Below are 16470 nucleotides of genomic sequence, written 5' to 3'. Positions count from 1 at the left end.
AACTCCAAGATCTGCCATTCTCACATAAACAAGCAAAATGCCAACGCACATGAAATAAAGGCAAATATATTTAAAAGATATTTTTAAAGGCCAACAAGATGGCTCTGTAGGTAAAGGTGATTGCTGGCAAACTTTGGTCTCCTACCTCTGCACATCCCTCCCATATCATAAATACATAAATAGATTTGTTTGTTTGTTTGTTTTTTCCAGACAGGGTTTCTCTGTATAGCCCTGGCTGACCTGGAACTCAATTTTACAAAGGGTTCTGAGGTGGTGAACCCAGAAGAGCCCATGCCTAACATCTGAAGGGAAACCACAGGGCCAGGAAGAGGTTTTGAGGGGTTTTTTTTTTTTTTTTTTAATTTTCTCCATATTATTTCATACCAGTCCAGTCTTTTGTCCTCATGCCAGGTCTCAACGTTGACCCTGCTGCTGCTGCTGTGCCTGCATGGCCTCATCATCTTCCTCAGGACCCTTGGGAGGACTGTGGGGAGGGGACTGTCCTTCCGGCCTTGAGGTTGTCAGTAGCTCCCCCGTGGGCCTGGCCAGGCGGAATACCACTGGAATCTGTGCCAGGGCTGGGTTGGTCTCCTGCAAGCCTTGGATCCACTTGGCCAGTGTTGCCTGATCATGGGCACCAGCCATGCACATGGCGAAGACGGGGCCTTCTGTCACTGTGAGGAGAGGCATTTGTGCGCTCACCTGAGGTACGCTGACCTCCTGTCCTGAGTTCACACCCGGCTCCCTCTGCCACATAAATGTTCTACATTTCCCTTGGGCCATGCTGCCTGCTGCTTCAGATACTATAGAGAAACTAAGTTCCACCCCTAACTTGGAGGCTGCCCCAAATATAACTTGACGATCCCTACTGACCCAAGGCCTGCATGTATTCTGGTCACAACTCTGGACAGTATAGAATGCTCCATAAAAGATACAAGGGGGAGAGGGAGTAGCCAAGGAGAGGTACCCTGGGGGCACATGACCCCTCACGGTGTGGAGAGTGGAGAAATGGTCACCACACAGGATTGCTGTGTTGAGACCTGCTTTTACCTTCATCCACGTCGAACTCATAGTTGTCCCAGCCACTCCTTGAGTATTCCAGGTCTAGCTTCTGTGGGTAGTACAGATTCCATTCCTCCAGAATCTCTTCTACCTTCTACCTCAGACAAGAGAGCAGGCAGCGTTAGAGGCCAGAACACAAAATGCATCCCTCAGCGGAGCCTTTAGGACAGTGCCAGCCCCACCCCCCACAGAATCTGTAATTCTGGCTCATCTGGAAGTCATTGTGTAGACCAGGCTGGCCTTAAACTTAGAGAGCTCTGTCTGCCTTTGTCTCCTGAGTACTGCTATTTATGTCTTTTTTTTTTTTTAAACAAAAAGACCTTTATGCATACCCCTGTGTAACTCGGGAGGACAATGTGTAGGAGTCAGACCTCTCCTTCTACCACATGGGTCCTGGGGACCAAGCACAGGTGTTCTGGCTTGGCAGCAAGTGCTTTGGGCAGTGACTCACCTCTTCCTCAGGGGGTGGCAGGTCAGCTCTTAGGATGTGATAATAGACACACTTATTACGAAGCCAGAGAGGGAAGGGACCCTCAACAAAAACAGGCCTGGACGGGTTGTGGCGGGCCAGGGCAGCTTGCTGATCTGGACTCTGGATTCCTGGTGTGGAGATAAGAACCTGTTGGTGCCTCAGCGGCCAACGGCCCAGGAGTTCACTTAGTGGGCCCAGAGGGATCCAGCAGAAACTGGGATAGGCTGGGGCCTTACCTACAATGTGAGGCTGTGTGGGGTCTTCCATGCCTGTCGAGTCACTGGGCAAAGACATCTGCAAGGAAGAGCAGGGCTGTGACTCCCCAACCTCTACAGGGGAGCCTGCGAGCAAAGGGAAGGGGGTGCTTCCTGAGTAGCTGTACCGTGTCACTGGGGTGGCCCTTCTCTCCTTCCTTGTGAGCAGCTTGGCCAGAGTGCCAGCACTGACTGCACCCTGAAGCCACCCAGCCTAAGGTCAACCTGCAGTGACCTCTTCCAAGTCACGGTGCCTACACAGCTCGGTTTATCCATGAACAAAAATGGCAGCAACAGTTCTTCAGATGGCACCAAGAGCTTGACTCAGCTGGTGAGTGCTTGCCTAGCGTGCAGCATAAAGACACGTTTCTCTCTTTTGTCACACCACTAGGACTGGAACCCCATGCCTTGAACAAGGAAGGCTGGTGCCCTGCCACTGAGCAGTCCCCAGCCCTTCCCAGTGGGTGAGGCACACTCCCTGCGGAGCTCTGGCTGACATGGAGCGCCCTGTGCATGCCCACACCTGGCCTAGCAGTGGGGTTTTTTGATTTGTTTGAAGCACTATGTAGCCCAGGTTGGCCTTGAACTCAGAAAGATCCAGGTACCCCTGCTTCCCAAGTGCTAGGATTAAAGATAGAAGCCACTGTGCCTGGCTGCTCTTTTCTTTATAAACTACCCAGCCTCCAGAATTTTGTTACAGCAACGAGGACAGGGTATTTTCTTCCAATGGGTAAATAGCCTAAGACAGGTCCAACTGTGGTAATAAGGAATGAGCGTGATCACTGTCAGAGCACCAGCAGAAGACCCCAGGGAAGCAGTGAGGCCTGGCAGGGAGGGGCGCTGCATGCACACAGGACTGCACACCTGGTAGACAGTGACTTTGGCACTGAGGTCGGGCTCCATGTGCCGCAGGCCTAGCTTGGCCAGGTCCAAAGGGTCCTGAGGAAGATCTCGGGGCACTGGGTAGGGGTTGATATTCTTGAATCGAGTGAACCACAGCTTCATCCGCAGGAACTTGAGCATGGGGTAACTTTTGCGCCCAAATATCTGAATCAGCAGGAACTCCGTTTCCGTGTTGGGCATGACTCCTGTTTGGGGCAGATCCAGGCACAGCCTCAGAGAGGCAGGATATAGTTAGACACAAGTTTGAAGTCAGGAAGAACAGAATTAAAAGGGATTTATTTTTCATGATTCTTTTTATTATTCTTACTTTGAGACAGGGTCTTGCTCCTAACCTATGTAGGCAGCCTGGAAGTCTGTCATCTGTAGAACAGAACTCACAGACATATCTGCCTGTCTCTGCCTTCCAAGGGCTGGGGTCTAAAGTGTGCACTACCACATCTGGCCATCAGTGATTGTTTGTTTGGCTCAGGTGCAGTTGAGTAGAGTGCAGGTCTGGCACACACACGGCTGAAGGCTTCACTCCCAGCACCATAGAAAAGTCTCGACATAGCACATGCCTGTGATCTCAGCAATTGGAACAGTAGGCAAAAACCAGCCAAGGCCAAACACCCAGCACAGCAAATTCAAGGGCAGCCTGGGCTACATGAGACCATGTAAAGTGTATGTGTTGGGGAAAAACGGGTGGGGAAAGAAATGGCTCAGCAGTTAGTTAATGTACTGCACCACTTTTAACTCCAGTTCCAGGCTGCCAGGACTCACATACCCACTGACACATAGCATACATATAATTTTTTTAAAGATTTATTTATTTTATATATGTGAATACGCTGTAGCCATCTTCAGACACACCAGAAGAGGGCGTCAGATCTCATTACAGATAGTTGTGAGCCACCATGTGGGTGCTGGAAATTGAACTCAGGACCCATGGAAGAGTAGTCAGTGCTCTTAGCCACTGAACCATCTCTCTAGCCCTAGCATACATATAATTAAAAATAAGTCTTTAAGAAAAAAACAGAACAAAACAAAAACTATATGTAGTGAAAAGGATGAGGTTGACTCCTGTCTACCCATCACTGCCCAAGAGCTGAGATGACAGTATGCACCTGAGGTTATTAGATATTGGGTATTAGCCTTGGGGCATCCAGGTTAGTCCTCCTCCAACTTGCCCACAGCTCTACGCCCAGTAATTGGAGGGGGGGAGGGAAAGAGGAAGGAAGGAGCAGGTGGGGGACTTGGGAGGCTGGGCCCACTTCCCTCACCGTGTCTTTCCATCTGCTCCAGGACGGCGACCCCACACTCCTGCTGCCGTGGGTAGTGGACAAAGATGCGCTGGATCACGTTGCGCGGCCGGAAGACCTCCTTGGGGAAAACATCCAGCAGCAGGTTGTATACTGACAAGTCCCGCTCCACACCAAACTCTGGCATTTTGCGAAGTGCTAGGTAGATGAAGTCCACGTGGCCACGCTTGCGCACATTGTGTGTCCCGAAGCTGTGTATTGCATTCAGGAAGCTCGCCTTGTCCTGCTCCCCGTCTCCTGATGTCTTGAACAGGTCTTCATGCATTGCTGGAGCCTTGATGGGCTTCCTTTGGGGCTCGGGGGGTCGAGGAACCAACCACGCCTCATCCTTGTGTGTAACTGCGCTGCAGTGGAGGCCTCGTGGGGCCTGGGGGGACACCTGGGGAGAAAGGAGGGAGCCTGCTTCTTGGTTTATGTTTCCTGCAGTGGTACCCTGGACATCATGGAGGGCCTTTTTAGAGCTGTGCTACTGTAGCTGCTAACTATAGCTTAGATATCATGACATAGTGCATTAAAGCACACTGTCACATGGTACACACCTGAAACCCCAACACCCCCCCACCCACCAACCCCCACCCACCCAGAGGCTAAGGCAGGAGAATTGAGAGCTCAAAGCTTGCTTGAACCACACTTTCATGTTCCAAGGCTATTTGGGATTGCATATGATGCAAACACACGCGTATCACACGTGTATACACATACACACACACACACACACACACACAGACACAGACACACGAAGAAAACATCTAGAAGCATTACCAGGACCAGCAAGATGACTCAGAGGATAGAGCACTCACACAGATTTGACACAGATACATTCATCCATACATGTGCATACCCCAGTTTCAAAGTGTGGTGGTTTGACTATGCTTGGCCCAGGGAGTGGCACTATTAGGAGGTATGGCCTTGTTGGAGGAAATGTGTCATTATGAGGGTGGGCTTTGAGAGCCTCCTCTTAGCTCCCTGGATGCCAGTTTCTCCTGATTGCCTTTGAATCAAGATGCAGAACTCTCAGCTCCTTCTCCAGCACCATGTCTGCCTGTGTGCTGCCGCGCTTGCTGCCGTGATGATGATGGACTGAACCTCTGATTCTGTAAGCCAGCCTGATTAAATGCTTGCCTTTATAGGAGTTGCCTTGGTCATGGTGTTTCTTCACAACAATAAAACCCTAATTACGACAGTATACACACATTGTTGTGGTCTGTGGCTCCTCCACAGGTCTGTCAAACTCTGACTACAGCATTCACTTGTTTGTCTAGACTGTACTTCTAAAGTCTTCCACCTTCCCCAATAACACAGTCAGGGTCTTCATAGCAACCATCCTACCTCTGGACACCAACCTCTGTACTAGTTACTTTTCTGTTACCGTGCTGAAGTACATGAGATAACCTGGCAGTGTTGTGTGGTATGGGCTTTGAAGGCAGGAAGGAAGCAAGAGTCCCGAGGAGGTCGGAGGTCGCAGGAAACCACTGCATCAGTCTGTGGAAGCCTCACACACTGGAGCTACAGCACTTGGGCTTTGCCCTGCTGGGGTTTCAGCCTCGCTTTGGGTTCTGTATTTCTTCATCATGGCTTCATTCCTCCCTTTCGGAAGGGAAGGATACAGTCTGTGTCATTCCTTGATGAGATTTACTTCTACTTCTTAGGATGTCAGAGTTGAGAGATTGCCTGAATCTCAGAATAGACTTTGGACTTTTAAATGATATTGACACTATGAAAGGCCATAGGAACTTTTGAAATTGGATGAAATGCATTTTGCATGATGATACTGCCAGGAGTCTGTGTGTGGGGCCGGGGAGAGAGGCAGATTGTTATGGTCTGAGTGAGTACTGGCCCGCACAGGCTTGGGTATTTGAATTCTTGCCCAGCTGGTCGTGCTGTTAGGGGGGTTACAGGACCTTCAGGACATGGAGCCTTGCCGGAGGGGAAGAGGTTTTATAATGGCTTCTCATCTACAGGTTGTTCTCCTTCCTCTGTGCTTGAGATGTGATCTCAGGTTCCTTCTCTGGCCACAAATGGCCACAAGGGACTCTACCCTTGGAACTGTAACCCAAGACAGACTCTTTCTAATTAATTGCTTTTGGCATGGTCATGGCACTTTAGTACAGTGATGGCAAACTAACTAACACAGGGACCACCTTCAGCCTCTGTGGCCTGATCCTGAGAGGGTTAAGAGTAAAGCTCAGGTCTTCCCTTCTCCACCCCAAAATGCTCAGCCTGTGCTTACCTGAACAAAGGGAGTTCCTGACAGGGCCTTCCTGCAGATGCCTCCCCAGCCCCTGGAGAGGCCTCGGGCCAGCAAGCTGACCTGCACCCAGCTCATGCCTCTGTAGATTCAACCACGCCTAGTTGAGAGAGATTGAGACAGCATTAGCCTGTAGCATACCTTCCATGAGACAGGGCATCACTATGACAAAGAGGCAGTTCAGATGGAAGAGCCTAGTCCTCCAAGCTCCAAGAGTTATTTCTGTTAGATTTTGTTGTTTTCACCAAAGAATATCATATTGCTCAGGTAGCCAAGGGTAGCCTTAAACTCCTGATCCTCCTGCCTATTTCCCCAATGCTGAGATTACAGGTGTGAGCTACCTGGCAATCTTTCCAATTATATTTACTGATCTATTGTGTGTGTGTGTGTGTGTGCGCGCGCGCGCCCTTGTGTGGGGGTCAGAGGATACCTTGGAGAATTGGTCTCTCTCCCACGTGGGTCTCAGCACTGAGCTTAGCCCTCTAGGCTTGGCAGCAAGCACCTTCATACAATCATCCCACAGGCTCAGACCTGGCAGTCCTTCTTCATTTGGGGGGAGATTTGCCTGTTTATTGTGTGTATATGTGTATATCAGGTTCACAGGCTACAATACCTTTGTGGAGGCCAGAGACCAACTTTTCGGAAGTCTTCTATCTCACTGTAGGAATGCCGTAACATCTGGCTTTTTAAAAGATGTTTCTCATTACTTTTATCTTTATTTATATGTATGGTGTTTTGCCTGCATGTGTATCTGTATACTACTTGCTGCCCCGTGCCTGGGGATGCAGAGAGGGATGGTTGTGAGCTGCCCTGTGAGTGCTGGGAATCAGATCTAGTCCTTTAGGAGTGTTCTTCACAGCTGGGGCATCTGTCCACCTCAGGCTCCGCACCCCCCTTGTAAAGACTTATTTATTTATTTATTTATTTATTTATTTATTTATTTATTTATTTTTGGTTTTTCGAGACAGGGTTTCTCTGTATAGCCCTGGCTGTCCTGGAACTCAGAAATCCACCTGCCTCTGCCTCCCAAGTGCTGGGATTAAAGGCGTGCGCCACCCTTTAATCCCACCGCTGCCCGGCAAGATTTCTTTCTTATATGTAAGCACACTGTAGCTGTCTTCAGACACTTTTTCTTCTCTCTCTGGCCCCGCTTGCCCAACTCCCTTTTTGAGACAGGGTCCTACTACACAGCCCTAGCTGGTCTAGAAGTTACTATACAGATTAGGCTGGCCTCAAACTGCACAGACATCCCCAACCTTTGCCTCTTGAGTGCTGGGATTAACAGCGTTCAACACCGTGAGCCAGCCTTTCACTGTACTGGAGCCTCTCCGTTCAGCTGGATTAGCTGACCAATGCCCCAAGGACCCCCTTTCTCTGCCGCCTCCTTCAGCTTTAAGAGGAAAAGAAGACAGGCTTGAGCACAAGTGTTAAGAGAAGGAGCTCAGGGTCTGGGGAGATGGCTCAGAGGTTAAGACCACCAACTGTTCTCCCAGAGGTCTTGAGTTCAATTCCCAGCAACCACATGGTGGCTCACAAACATCTATAATGAGATCTGATACCCTCTTCTGGTGTGTCTGAAGACAGCTACAGTGTACTCGGATAAATAAAATCTTTTTATTTTTTTGTTTTGTTTTGCTTTTCGAGACAGGGTTTCTCTGGCTGTCCTGGAACTCTGTGGACCAGGCTGGCCTTGAACTCAGATCTACCTGCCTCTGCCTCCCAGCGCTGGGATTAAAGGCGTGCACCACCACTGCCCGGCATAAAATCTTTTAGGAAAAGAGAGAAGGGGCTCAGAAGAAAGTAGGAGCCACCTGACAACAGGTATGGCTGCAGACAAAATTATTATCGTTTTTCTTAGAAAACTGTATGTGTGCATTCATGAGTATGTATACAAATGTGCCAAGCACCAGCACAGAGGACAACTTGCAAAATCAGGTTCTACCTTCTACCACGTTAGTCCTAGGGATAGAAAGGTCCTCAGGGTTAGGAGCAGGACCTTTATCCTGAGCCATCTCCCTCTTTTCTTTGTTTTTTTTTTTTTTTTTTTTTTTTCAGACAGGATTTCTCTGTGTATTTTTGGCTGTTCAGGAACTCACTCTGTAGATCAGGCAGGTCTTGAACTCACAGAGATCTGCCTGCCTCTGCCTCCTGAATGCTGGGCATGTGCCACTGCTACCTGGCTGGTTTGTTTGGTCTGCCATATGTATGAGTATTTCGTCTTTATGTATGTGCACCACATGAGAGCCTGGTGCCTGGAGAAGTCGGCTCCTCTGCCCTGGAAGTTCAGGCGGCTGTGAGCCACCATGTAGGTGCTGGGGATTGAACTCGGGTCCTTACCTGGAGGTTCAGGCGGCTGTGAGCCACCATGTAGGTGCTGGGGACTGAACTCAGGTCCTGAGGCTTGGCAGCAAGCACTTTTCCCCAGGGAGTCATCTTACCAGCCCCATCTCTTTTTTTACCCCGGGTACCTGAGGTAGAACTCAGGTGGTCAGGCTCCGGCAGGAAGTACGTACCTACCCACACTGTCTCCACGGCAGTGTCTCCACGGCAGCTCTATTTCTCCTGCCTGAGTACTACTCCTGGAAGCTCTGGTACAACACTGACAAGTGGCCAGAGCACACAGCCTTGTCCGGCTCCTTAACTCTGGCAAAAGGATCTATTCTTTCACTGGGCATGGTGCCTCAGACCTTTAATCCCAGCACTCAGGAGGCAGAGGCAGGCAGATCTCTGTGGCAATCTTTGCTCTTCTATAAAGCCAGCCCCATAGAACCCCCTAGAATCCCAACACTGTCTCAGTCAGTAGAACCTATTCTCATGAAAGAGGTCCCATGTGTTTTGCAAAAGAGTTTGCTTTTCTGCTTATTCTTCCCTGGGTTCTTGTCCCGAGCACTGTTCTCAGTCAGTAGAGTCCATCAATAGGCTGACTACAGTCCCTTCCCCGGGCCCTTGTCCTGAACACCGTTCTCAGCCAGGAGAAGCCATTCCCGTGGGACAGATGCTTTGCTAGAGATGTACTTTGCAAGGGAATTTCGATGTGGCCATGCTTAAAGCTCTGTTGAAATCACTGTCATATGGAACCTTATCCCCAAAGTTTTACTGCTTAAATGTGTAAGAAATCACTTGGCATTAGACTCCGGAGGTTTGGACCCAGTACCAGCTAAGTTCTGCTGACCCAGGTTTCATTCTTCACCTCATCTGGCCTGTCTCAGTGCTAGGCATGACGCTTGCAGGGCCAGCTCAGCCAGCATGTTCTACACAGTGGGTGTTGTTTCAGACAAATAAAAAGAGCAAGTGTTGGGTTTTCTCAAATATTTTTCTGCATTGCCTGAAATAATTGTGTAATTTTAGGGGTTTGTTCTATTGATATATACATAAATGTTCAGATATTAAACTAACCTTGCATTTTGAACATAAGTTCTCTTAGGCATGATGTAGAATTCTTTTTGCATGTTTGACAACTCATTACGACAGAATCTTACCGTCGTATCCATGAGGCACTAGTCTACAGTTGTTTAGTATACCTGTTTAGTTTTGGTATCAGGGGGTCTAGGCCACAGAGAACATGTTAGGAAGAGTTTGATCATTCTTGCCATCACTAAAACTCTCTGGAAGTGGGTGCTGTGGCGTATGTCTATAAATCCCAGCACGGAGGGGAAAGTCTTGGATCAGCCTTGGACACACAGCAAGTGTGAAGCCAGCCTGGGCTACATGAAAACCTGTCTCAAAAACAGGGAAAGAAAAGAAAACAAAACAAAACAAAACACCTGCAAAAAGATGGCTTTGCAAATAAAGCAGCTGCTGCCATGTCTGATAACCAGAATTCCATCCCTGCAGTCCAGGGTGGAAGGAAAGAACTGACCCCACAGATCGTCCTCTGCCTCCACTCCTCCAGCGGCACGGGCAGGCACAGGCGCACAGCCGCACAGTGAATAAACAAGTAAAAACAAACAAGCAGACAGCTTTCTCTAGCTGAGCCAGACACGGTAACTCACACCTTTAATCCCAGCATTCAGGAGGGAAAGGCAGCCAGACCTTGGTGAGTCCCAAGCCAGCTAGGACTACATATGAGAACTTATTTAAGGGAAAGCAAAAACAAACAAAAAAACCCAACCCCTTTTCTCGTATCTCCCTCCCAGCTCCCTGCTTTCTCATCATGAAAGCCACGCCTCAGCCATGTCTACACACCAGCTCCCACCTCAGCAGCTGGACGGCTGCCCTAGTAAAGCCAGGCCAGTGAAGTGATGTGCTTAACGCACAGAAGAAGCCGAGGACTTCGAGGTGTCGACTTCCTCCCAAGTGTCAGAGAGTGAAGTCCCCTCCCCCACAGCCCTGTTATCATCCTTGGGTTTCTTCCTGGCATCCATGCCCTGTGTTCAGCCAATCACGAGAAGCCTTTCAGTGTCCACAGTGTCTGCAAAGCAGAGGATGCAGACCAGTGCCCTGGGAGCACAAAACCTGCAGATTCAGGCTCTGTGGAAACATGTCCGTGCTTCTGACAACTTTTAGGTGATAGACAGCTGCAAGTCTGAGGAAATGCAACTGGACTGGACCCAGGCTGTGACTCGGTTAATACAAACCTGGCCTACACTCCTCCAGTGAGCTGCTGGCCCTGGTGAGCCTCTGCTAGATTCTGCAGTGAGAGGCTGATGGTGTGGCTCATGGTAGGTACTTGTTTGCTATAGTTAGGTAAAAAGAATCTAAAACTTTGTGTTGTAACTTGAGGTCCAGGACTTGTAAGATGTTGGCTCTAATGCAGGGCTACTGCATAAGAATCTGCACTGTAATACCCATAGGTGGCTCCTGCATGTATTAGAGTCATGAGTATTTATGTTCATGGTTCCCTAATGTTTTTGCCTCCAGATCTAAGCACAACGTTGGTACAAGCCAGCCATCCCAAACCCCATTCTGGGCACACAACTGACAATACTTTTATTTACTGTGCTTCTCCGGAGGTTAGCCAGTAGCACCAGTGGTCATTCAAGCCACCACATGGGGATCATTCAGCATTCTCTGTCCCTACTCAATCCATCAGATAGCCCTGGAGACTACGTCCAAATGTATCCCTCTTGCAGGTCACCACACCAGTCCCCGGTCTGCTCTCCTGCACACGGCTCCGCCCTCGCTCTTCTGCCCTTCCAGTTGCTTTCTTCCATTGCAAAGGAAAGCTTTTAACAACAGGAACTAGGTGGGCTGGAAAGATGTCTCCATTGATTAAAAAAATGCTGCCCTCAGGCAGATTTCTGAGTTCGAGGCCAGCCTGGTCTACAGAGTGAGTTCCAGAGAAACCCTGTCTCGAAAAATAAAAAACAAAAACAAAACAAAAACAAAAACAACGCTTGCCCTGAAAGTATGAGGAGCTTGGTCCCAGCACCTACAGACAAAGCCGCTTGTCGTCTGAGCAATCTGAGGAAGCAGAAAGAGCAGGTCCTGAGCTTGCTGCTAGCCAGCCTGATCAAAACTACACGCACCCCTGAAAGATCTGTCTCAAAGCACACGGTGGACAGCTCCTGAGGAACAACATCCAAGGCTGACATGTGTCCTCTGTGCACACCTGTACATGTACTAACATACATCTCTGTACCACATATGAACACACGAGAATTCTGGGTGTGATAGCACCTATCTGTAATCCCAGCACTTGGGAGACACAGGCTGGCAGATCTGAGTCTGAGGTGAGACCGATCTACACAGACACAGCAAGTTCCAGACCAGCCAGGCCTTCATAGGCAGGAGGATGGCCCCCAGGATCAAACCAGCTGGTGATAATTATCAAGTTCCATGGCAGTCTGAGCTACAGTGCGGTACTGTCTAAAATTTAAATAAATAAGAGCAGGGAGAGAGAATTCAGCTGGGAAAGGAACCTGCTGTTGGAACAAAGCAAACCTAATGACTGGGTTCATAAGGTGGAACCAATATAAGGTGTATGGATAAAACACCGGAGTTGTCCTCTGACCTCCACCACACACCACCACAGCACATGCACCCCACCCTCCACACCATAACTAAAATACATACTTCAAAGTCAATACACATCGGATGGACTCTACCTGCTGTGTACTATCTCTTGTAGCTCCAACCACACTATTTCTGAAATGAGACAAATTTGTTGGTCTCACAGGCTCTGAACCTGTTTTACCCTCTGCCTACTATTTACAGTCTTGGTGTATGCCTGTAATCCAGCACTCAGGAGGCTGGAGCAGGAGGATGATCATGATGAGTTCAAAGCCAGCTTGGGATACATAAAGACTATTGTCGCAGGGAAAAGCACATTGTCACTATTTTTGGAGTCACGAAATTACGTGTTCTGTTTGTGATTTGCTCAATAAACTGGATCTCTTAGGTAATACTTTTTAAAATTTGATTTTCTCCTGGTTGTGTCTCCACTAGCTGGGCCAGTGCCTGGTACATGGTGGATGCCCAACACCGATCAACTGAGTGTGAATAAGCAATGTTTCTACAAACATAGATAAATCTCAGTAGCGGGGTCGGTGCATGTAAGCGTGTGGGCTGGCACGATTCCCGGTCTCTGAGAGGTCTCGTGGGAAGGCTCCAGTGCTTGCCTCACAGATAATACGTGTGGCCCGAGTCCGCTCTCCCATCTTGAAACCGAACGCCTGCAGCAAAGGTTCCCAGCAACCTTTCCTCGCACATTGCCAAGCCTGCACCCCAAAAGGTCACAGTGCCCTGACTCTGAGGCCGAGTTGAAGGTCATCCTCCAGCTCTACCAGGCCTGGAAGTGGACGTCCCAAACCCCAGACAGTCCCATAGTCCTCCCACACGCGACCCACCTACTCACGCGGCCAGCCGCGGACTAGAGCCGGCTCCGTGGGACCTCCGGGCGCAGTCATGTTGAGCCTCAGAGCTTCCGGTTACGAGTGAGGGCGACAGCAAATCAGAAGAGCCTGTGACAGTAGGTCCCGCCCTCAATAAGAGATCCACCAATAGGAAGAGGGAAGACACCGGCTTTGCCTGGAGCAGGCCCTGCCCCTCACTGAACGCTGGAAGCCGGAGACCTTGGGAATGATCGCCGGATCCGGTGCCCCGGGTCGGTCCGGTCCAGTTTTCTCCGCCGAGTTGGTAAATTATTATTGTTACGGACTACAAGCACCACGTGCGGCTCGGAGCCCAGGGCCTCCTGCGTGCTAAGCAAGCACTCTACCGCTGTCAACTATGCCACAGTCCCAAGTCCCGGGATTTATTCTTTTTACCAAACGGGTTTTTTAGTTTGTTTGGTTGAGTGAGTCAGGGTCTTGCAGTGGTTCTCAGTCTAGTCTCAAAACCCTGGATCCTCGGGGTTCCGCCTCCTGAATAGCTGCAACTTCAGGGGGGCAACACTGCCAGCAGCTTTAACGGAGTGTCAAGTCATGTTTATTTTTATTGTGTGTTATGTGTGTAAGTCTATGTGAGCACGTTCATGTGGAAGTCAGAGGACAATTCAGGGGGAATGTTCTCTCCATGTGGGTCCTGGGGATGAAGCCTGGGTCCTCAGGCGTGGCCGCGAGCACTTTTAACGCCCTTTAATAAAAATTTTTGAAGTTTGAATTCATCTATGCGAAATGGCCATATAAGTACAACAAGGGCTACTGTGAGAAAGGACATGCATTCCTGACACCCCTCTCTCCCTCCCCAACGGGGAGTCCAGATCGACTCTTCAGACCACCCACACTGAGGGCTGAGAGGCCTATGGAGTGCATGTGGAGATGATCGGATGGCCCTGGAATTGTTGTACGCGTGTGTGGATAATAGTGATTTTATACATACATAAAATGATTGAATATGGGCTGCTGTTGTTTTAAGTGCAGGTTTAAACATTCCTTTTTTGGGGGTGCTGCATGTGGTGAGAATTTGCTAGACTCTATCTGCGAGTCCCAGGGATTGAACTCGGGCCATCAGACTTGGCAGCACTTTACCCACTGAGCCACCCTGCCAACCCATAAGTAATCATTTGTAGGACAAGGTCTCCTGTGGCCCAGACTAGCCTTGAACGTGTGTGTAACTCAAGTTGCCTTTGATCTGATCTTCTGCCTCTTCTCATGCCGGGATTACAGGCCACCGTGCACCGTCTCTGTGGTGCTGGGGTATAACCCAGAGCCTCTTGCATGGTAGGCAGGTACTCTACCAACCGAGGTGTAGCCCGGTCCTTTTCTTTTGTTTAGACAGGGTCTCACTGTGTTGCTTGGCCTGGACCTCTTTCTATAGACCTGGCTAGCCCTTGTTTACAGCTCTAGTCGGCAGTGTGAACCTGGGAGAGTGGGGCCTTAAAATGAGGCCGACTGAAGACTCATGCAATAGCCAACTTTAATTCAGCGCACCAGGCGAGTTACACTCTGGGGGTTAAGAAGCATCACATGGGCCAGGTGTTCACTGGTGAGGCCACACATGGCAAGAACATGTCTTCCCACAGAGGGACATGAATAACAACCGCTGAAGGGAATGCACTGCCGTCCACTACACCTGGCAGGAGCACACAAACATTCCAAGAACAACTCTGTGTTTCGAGGAAACTGAGGTCACAAGAGTCATGTCTTGTTTTCTTACGAGCACTCAGTTCTCACGCAACTCTGTTCTTGGACTGTGTTCCAACAGGCCTTGAATTCACGGAGATCTGCAGATGTAATGCATGCCGCAGCAGGAAGTGCCGCTCTAGACTTGGCCACAGCTAAGCATCTTGTGCCACTGTCCTTGGCCACTAGAGTAACTATTTTTAGGATATTAGCGCTTTTTAGGATAACTATTACCATATAGCCCAGGTTAGCCTCAAACTGGATCTGTAGCTAAGAAAAGGAAGAAGGAGGCAAAGGAACGTGTTCAAACCCAGCATGCGCCTGTCATCCTAGAACTCGAAAGGTGGAAGCAGGAGAATCAACAGTTGAGAGTTAGTCTTGACATGGTGGAGCCTGGGCTAGACAAGACCCTGTCTCCATAAAAAGGACAGAACTTAACCAGCTGTGGAGTTAGGAGGTGAGGCCATTGAGCGGTGACTGGGACACATGGAGTCATCAGAAGGGACCCCAGCTACTGAGGACTAGTGGCTTCATATAAAGGGAAGAGGCGGAGGCAAGCACACCTCTCAGAGTTCAAGACCAGGCTGGCCCGCCTAGCCTTTCCAATCTAGCCTGAGCTACATAATGAGAAACCCTGTCTCAAAAGGCATGTGTGTCGGGAGGACCCAGAGGACATGTTCACACTCCGGTCTCATGCCATGCCACGCCAAGCACTTAGCGGGCACTCTACCAGGAAGAAGGCATTGCTCAGTTTTGAGCCCCCGAACCTCCAGAACATATATTAAACGGAATGAATCCTTTCTTATAAAGCTACCTGGTCTTGGACACGTCACTATAGCAACGTGAGACAGACTAATACACACAGCCAAGGCAGAGGTAGAGCCAGGGCTTCGATTTGTCGCTGCCAGCCCCTTACTGCCTAGCTAAGGCTGTCCAGTGAGAGAGGATGCGCGTGCTCCTGACCTTTCTATGACCTTTGGGACTATGGCTTCTGCCTTAGTTACTTACTGTACAAGTAGGGCACTCTAGCTCAGTGGACCAGGGGTCAGCTTCAGGGGACCAGTTACACTGTTACAACTTTCTCTTTGCCTTTGATGGTTAATTGTTTAATAATAATAATAATAATGTTATTATTATTATTATTATTTTGGATTTTGGTTTTTTCTTTTTTTTTTTTTTTTTAGTTTTTTTGGATTTTTGGTTTTTTTCGAGACAGGGTTTCTCTGTGTAGCCCTGGCTATCCTGGAACTCACTCTGTAGATCAGGCTGGCCTCGAATTCAGAAATCCGCCTGCCTCTGCCTCCCAGTTCTGGGATTACAGGCGTGCGGCCACCACCGCCTGGCTTTTATTATTATTATTATGGACTATGCATTCTTGACTAGCCTGGAACTTGCTATGTAGACCAGGATGGCCTTGAACTCACTGAGATCCACCTACTTATGCTTCCCAAGTACTTGGATTAAAGGCCTGTGCTACCATGCCCAGATAGTTTTTATTATTTTTATTTATGTGTATATGTGTGTGTATGTGTGTGTGTGTATGTGTGTGTGTGTGTGTCTATGAGTATGTGCACTTGTGTGCAGTGCCTGTAAAGGCCAGAAGAGGGCATTAGATCTGAAACTGGAGTTACAGGCCCTTGTGAGCTGCTGGCCACATGGGTGCTGGGAACTCAGTTTGCCCTTGCTGGCTTGAAGGTACATGCTACATTTAAGAGCAAGCGAAACACGC

The 16470-nt window shown here is 49.2% G+C and overlaps 1 protein-coding gene and 1 long non-coding RNA gene across 4 annotated transcripts; one reads left to right on the top strand and one right to left on the bottom strand.

Moving 5' to 3' along the window:
• Window positions 1–50: 50 nt before the first annotated feature.
• Window positions 51–13126, bottom strand: Ecsit (ECSIT signaling integrator). Of its 2 annotated transcripts, none has more exons than XM_052188829.1 (8): window positions 13026–13126; window positions 6220–6337; window positions 3951–4368; window positions 2653–2876; window positions 1771–1828; window positions 1514–1662; window positions 1051–1156; window positions 51–674 (listed from the first exon to the last, which is right to left on the bottom strand). In XM_052188829.1, exons 2-8 carry the CDS (start codon window positions 6313–6315, stop codon window positions 415–417), a joined length of 1311 nt encoding a protein of 436 aa, XP_052044789.1. In that variant the 5' UTR covers window positions 6316–6337; window positions 13026–13126; the 3' UTR covers window positions 51–414. The 2 variants fall into 2 exon arrangements, with proteins under 2 accessions (XP_052044789.1, XP_052044790.1); XM_052188830.1 differs by having other exon boundaries at window positions 13034–13121.
• On the top strand, window positions 613–4071 carry LOC127689318 (uncharacterized). 2 transcript variants are annotated; one of them, XR_007978881.1, is made up of 3 exons: window positions 613–707; window positions 1958–2119; window positions 3973–4071. It is a non-coding gene; the product is annotated as an uncharacterized LOC127689318 (long non-coding RNA). The 2 variants fall into 2 exon arrangements; XR_007978882.1 differs by having other exon boundaries at window positions 1870–2119.
• Window positions 13127–16470: the final 3344 nt, after the last annotated feature.

Source organism: Apodemus sylvaticus, chromosome 7 (genome assembly GCF_947179515.1).
Source record: "Apodemus sylvaticus chromosome 7, mApoSyl1.1, whole genome shotgun sequence".
Taxonomy (NCBI): Eukaryota; Metazoa; Chordata; class Mammalia; order Rodentia; family Muridae; genus Apodemus; species Apodemus sylvaticus.
Note: the sequence above shows the minus strand (reverse complement) of the source record. Positions and strands in the feature narration are given on the sequence as shown.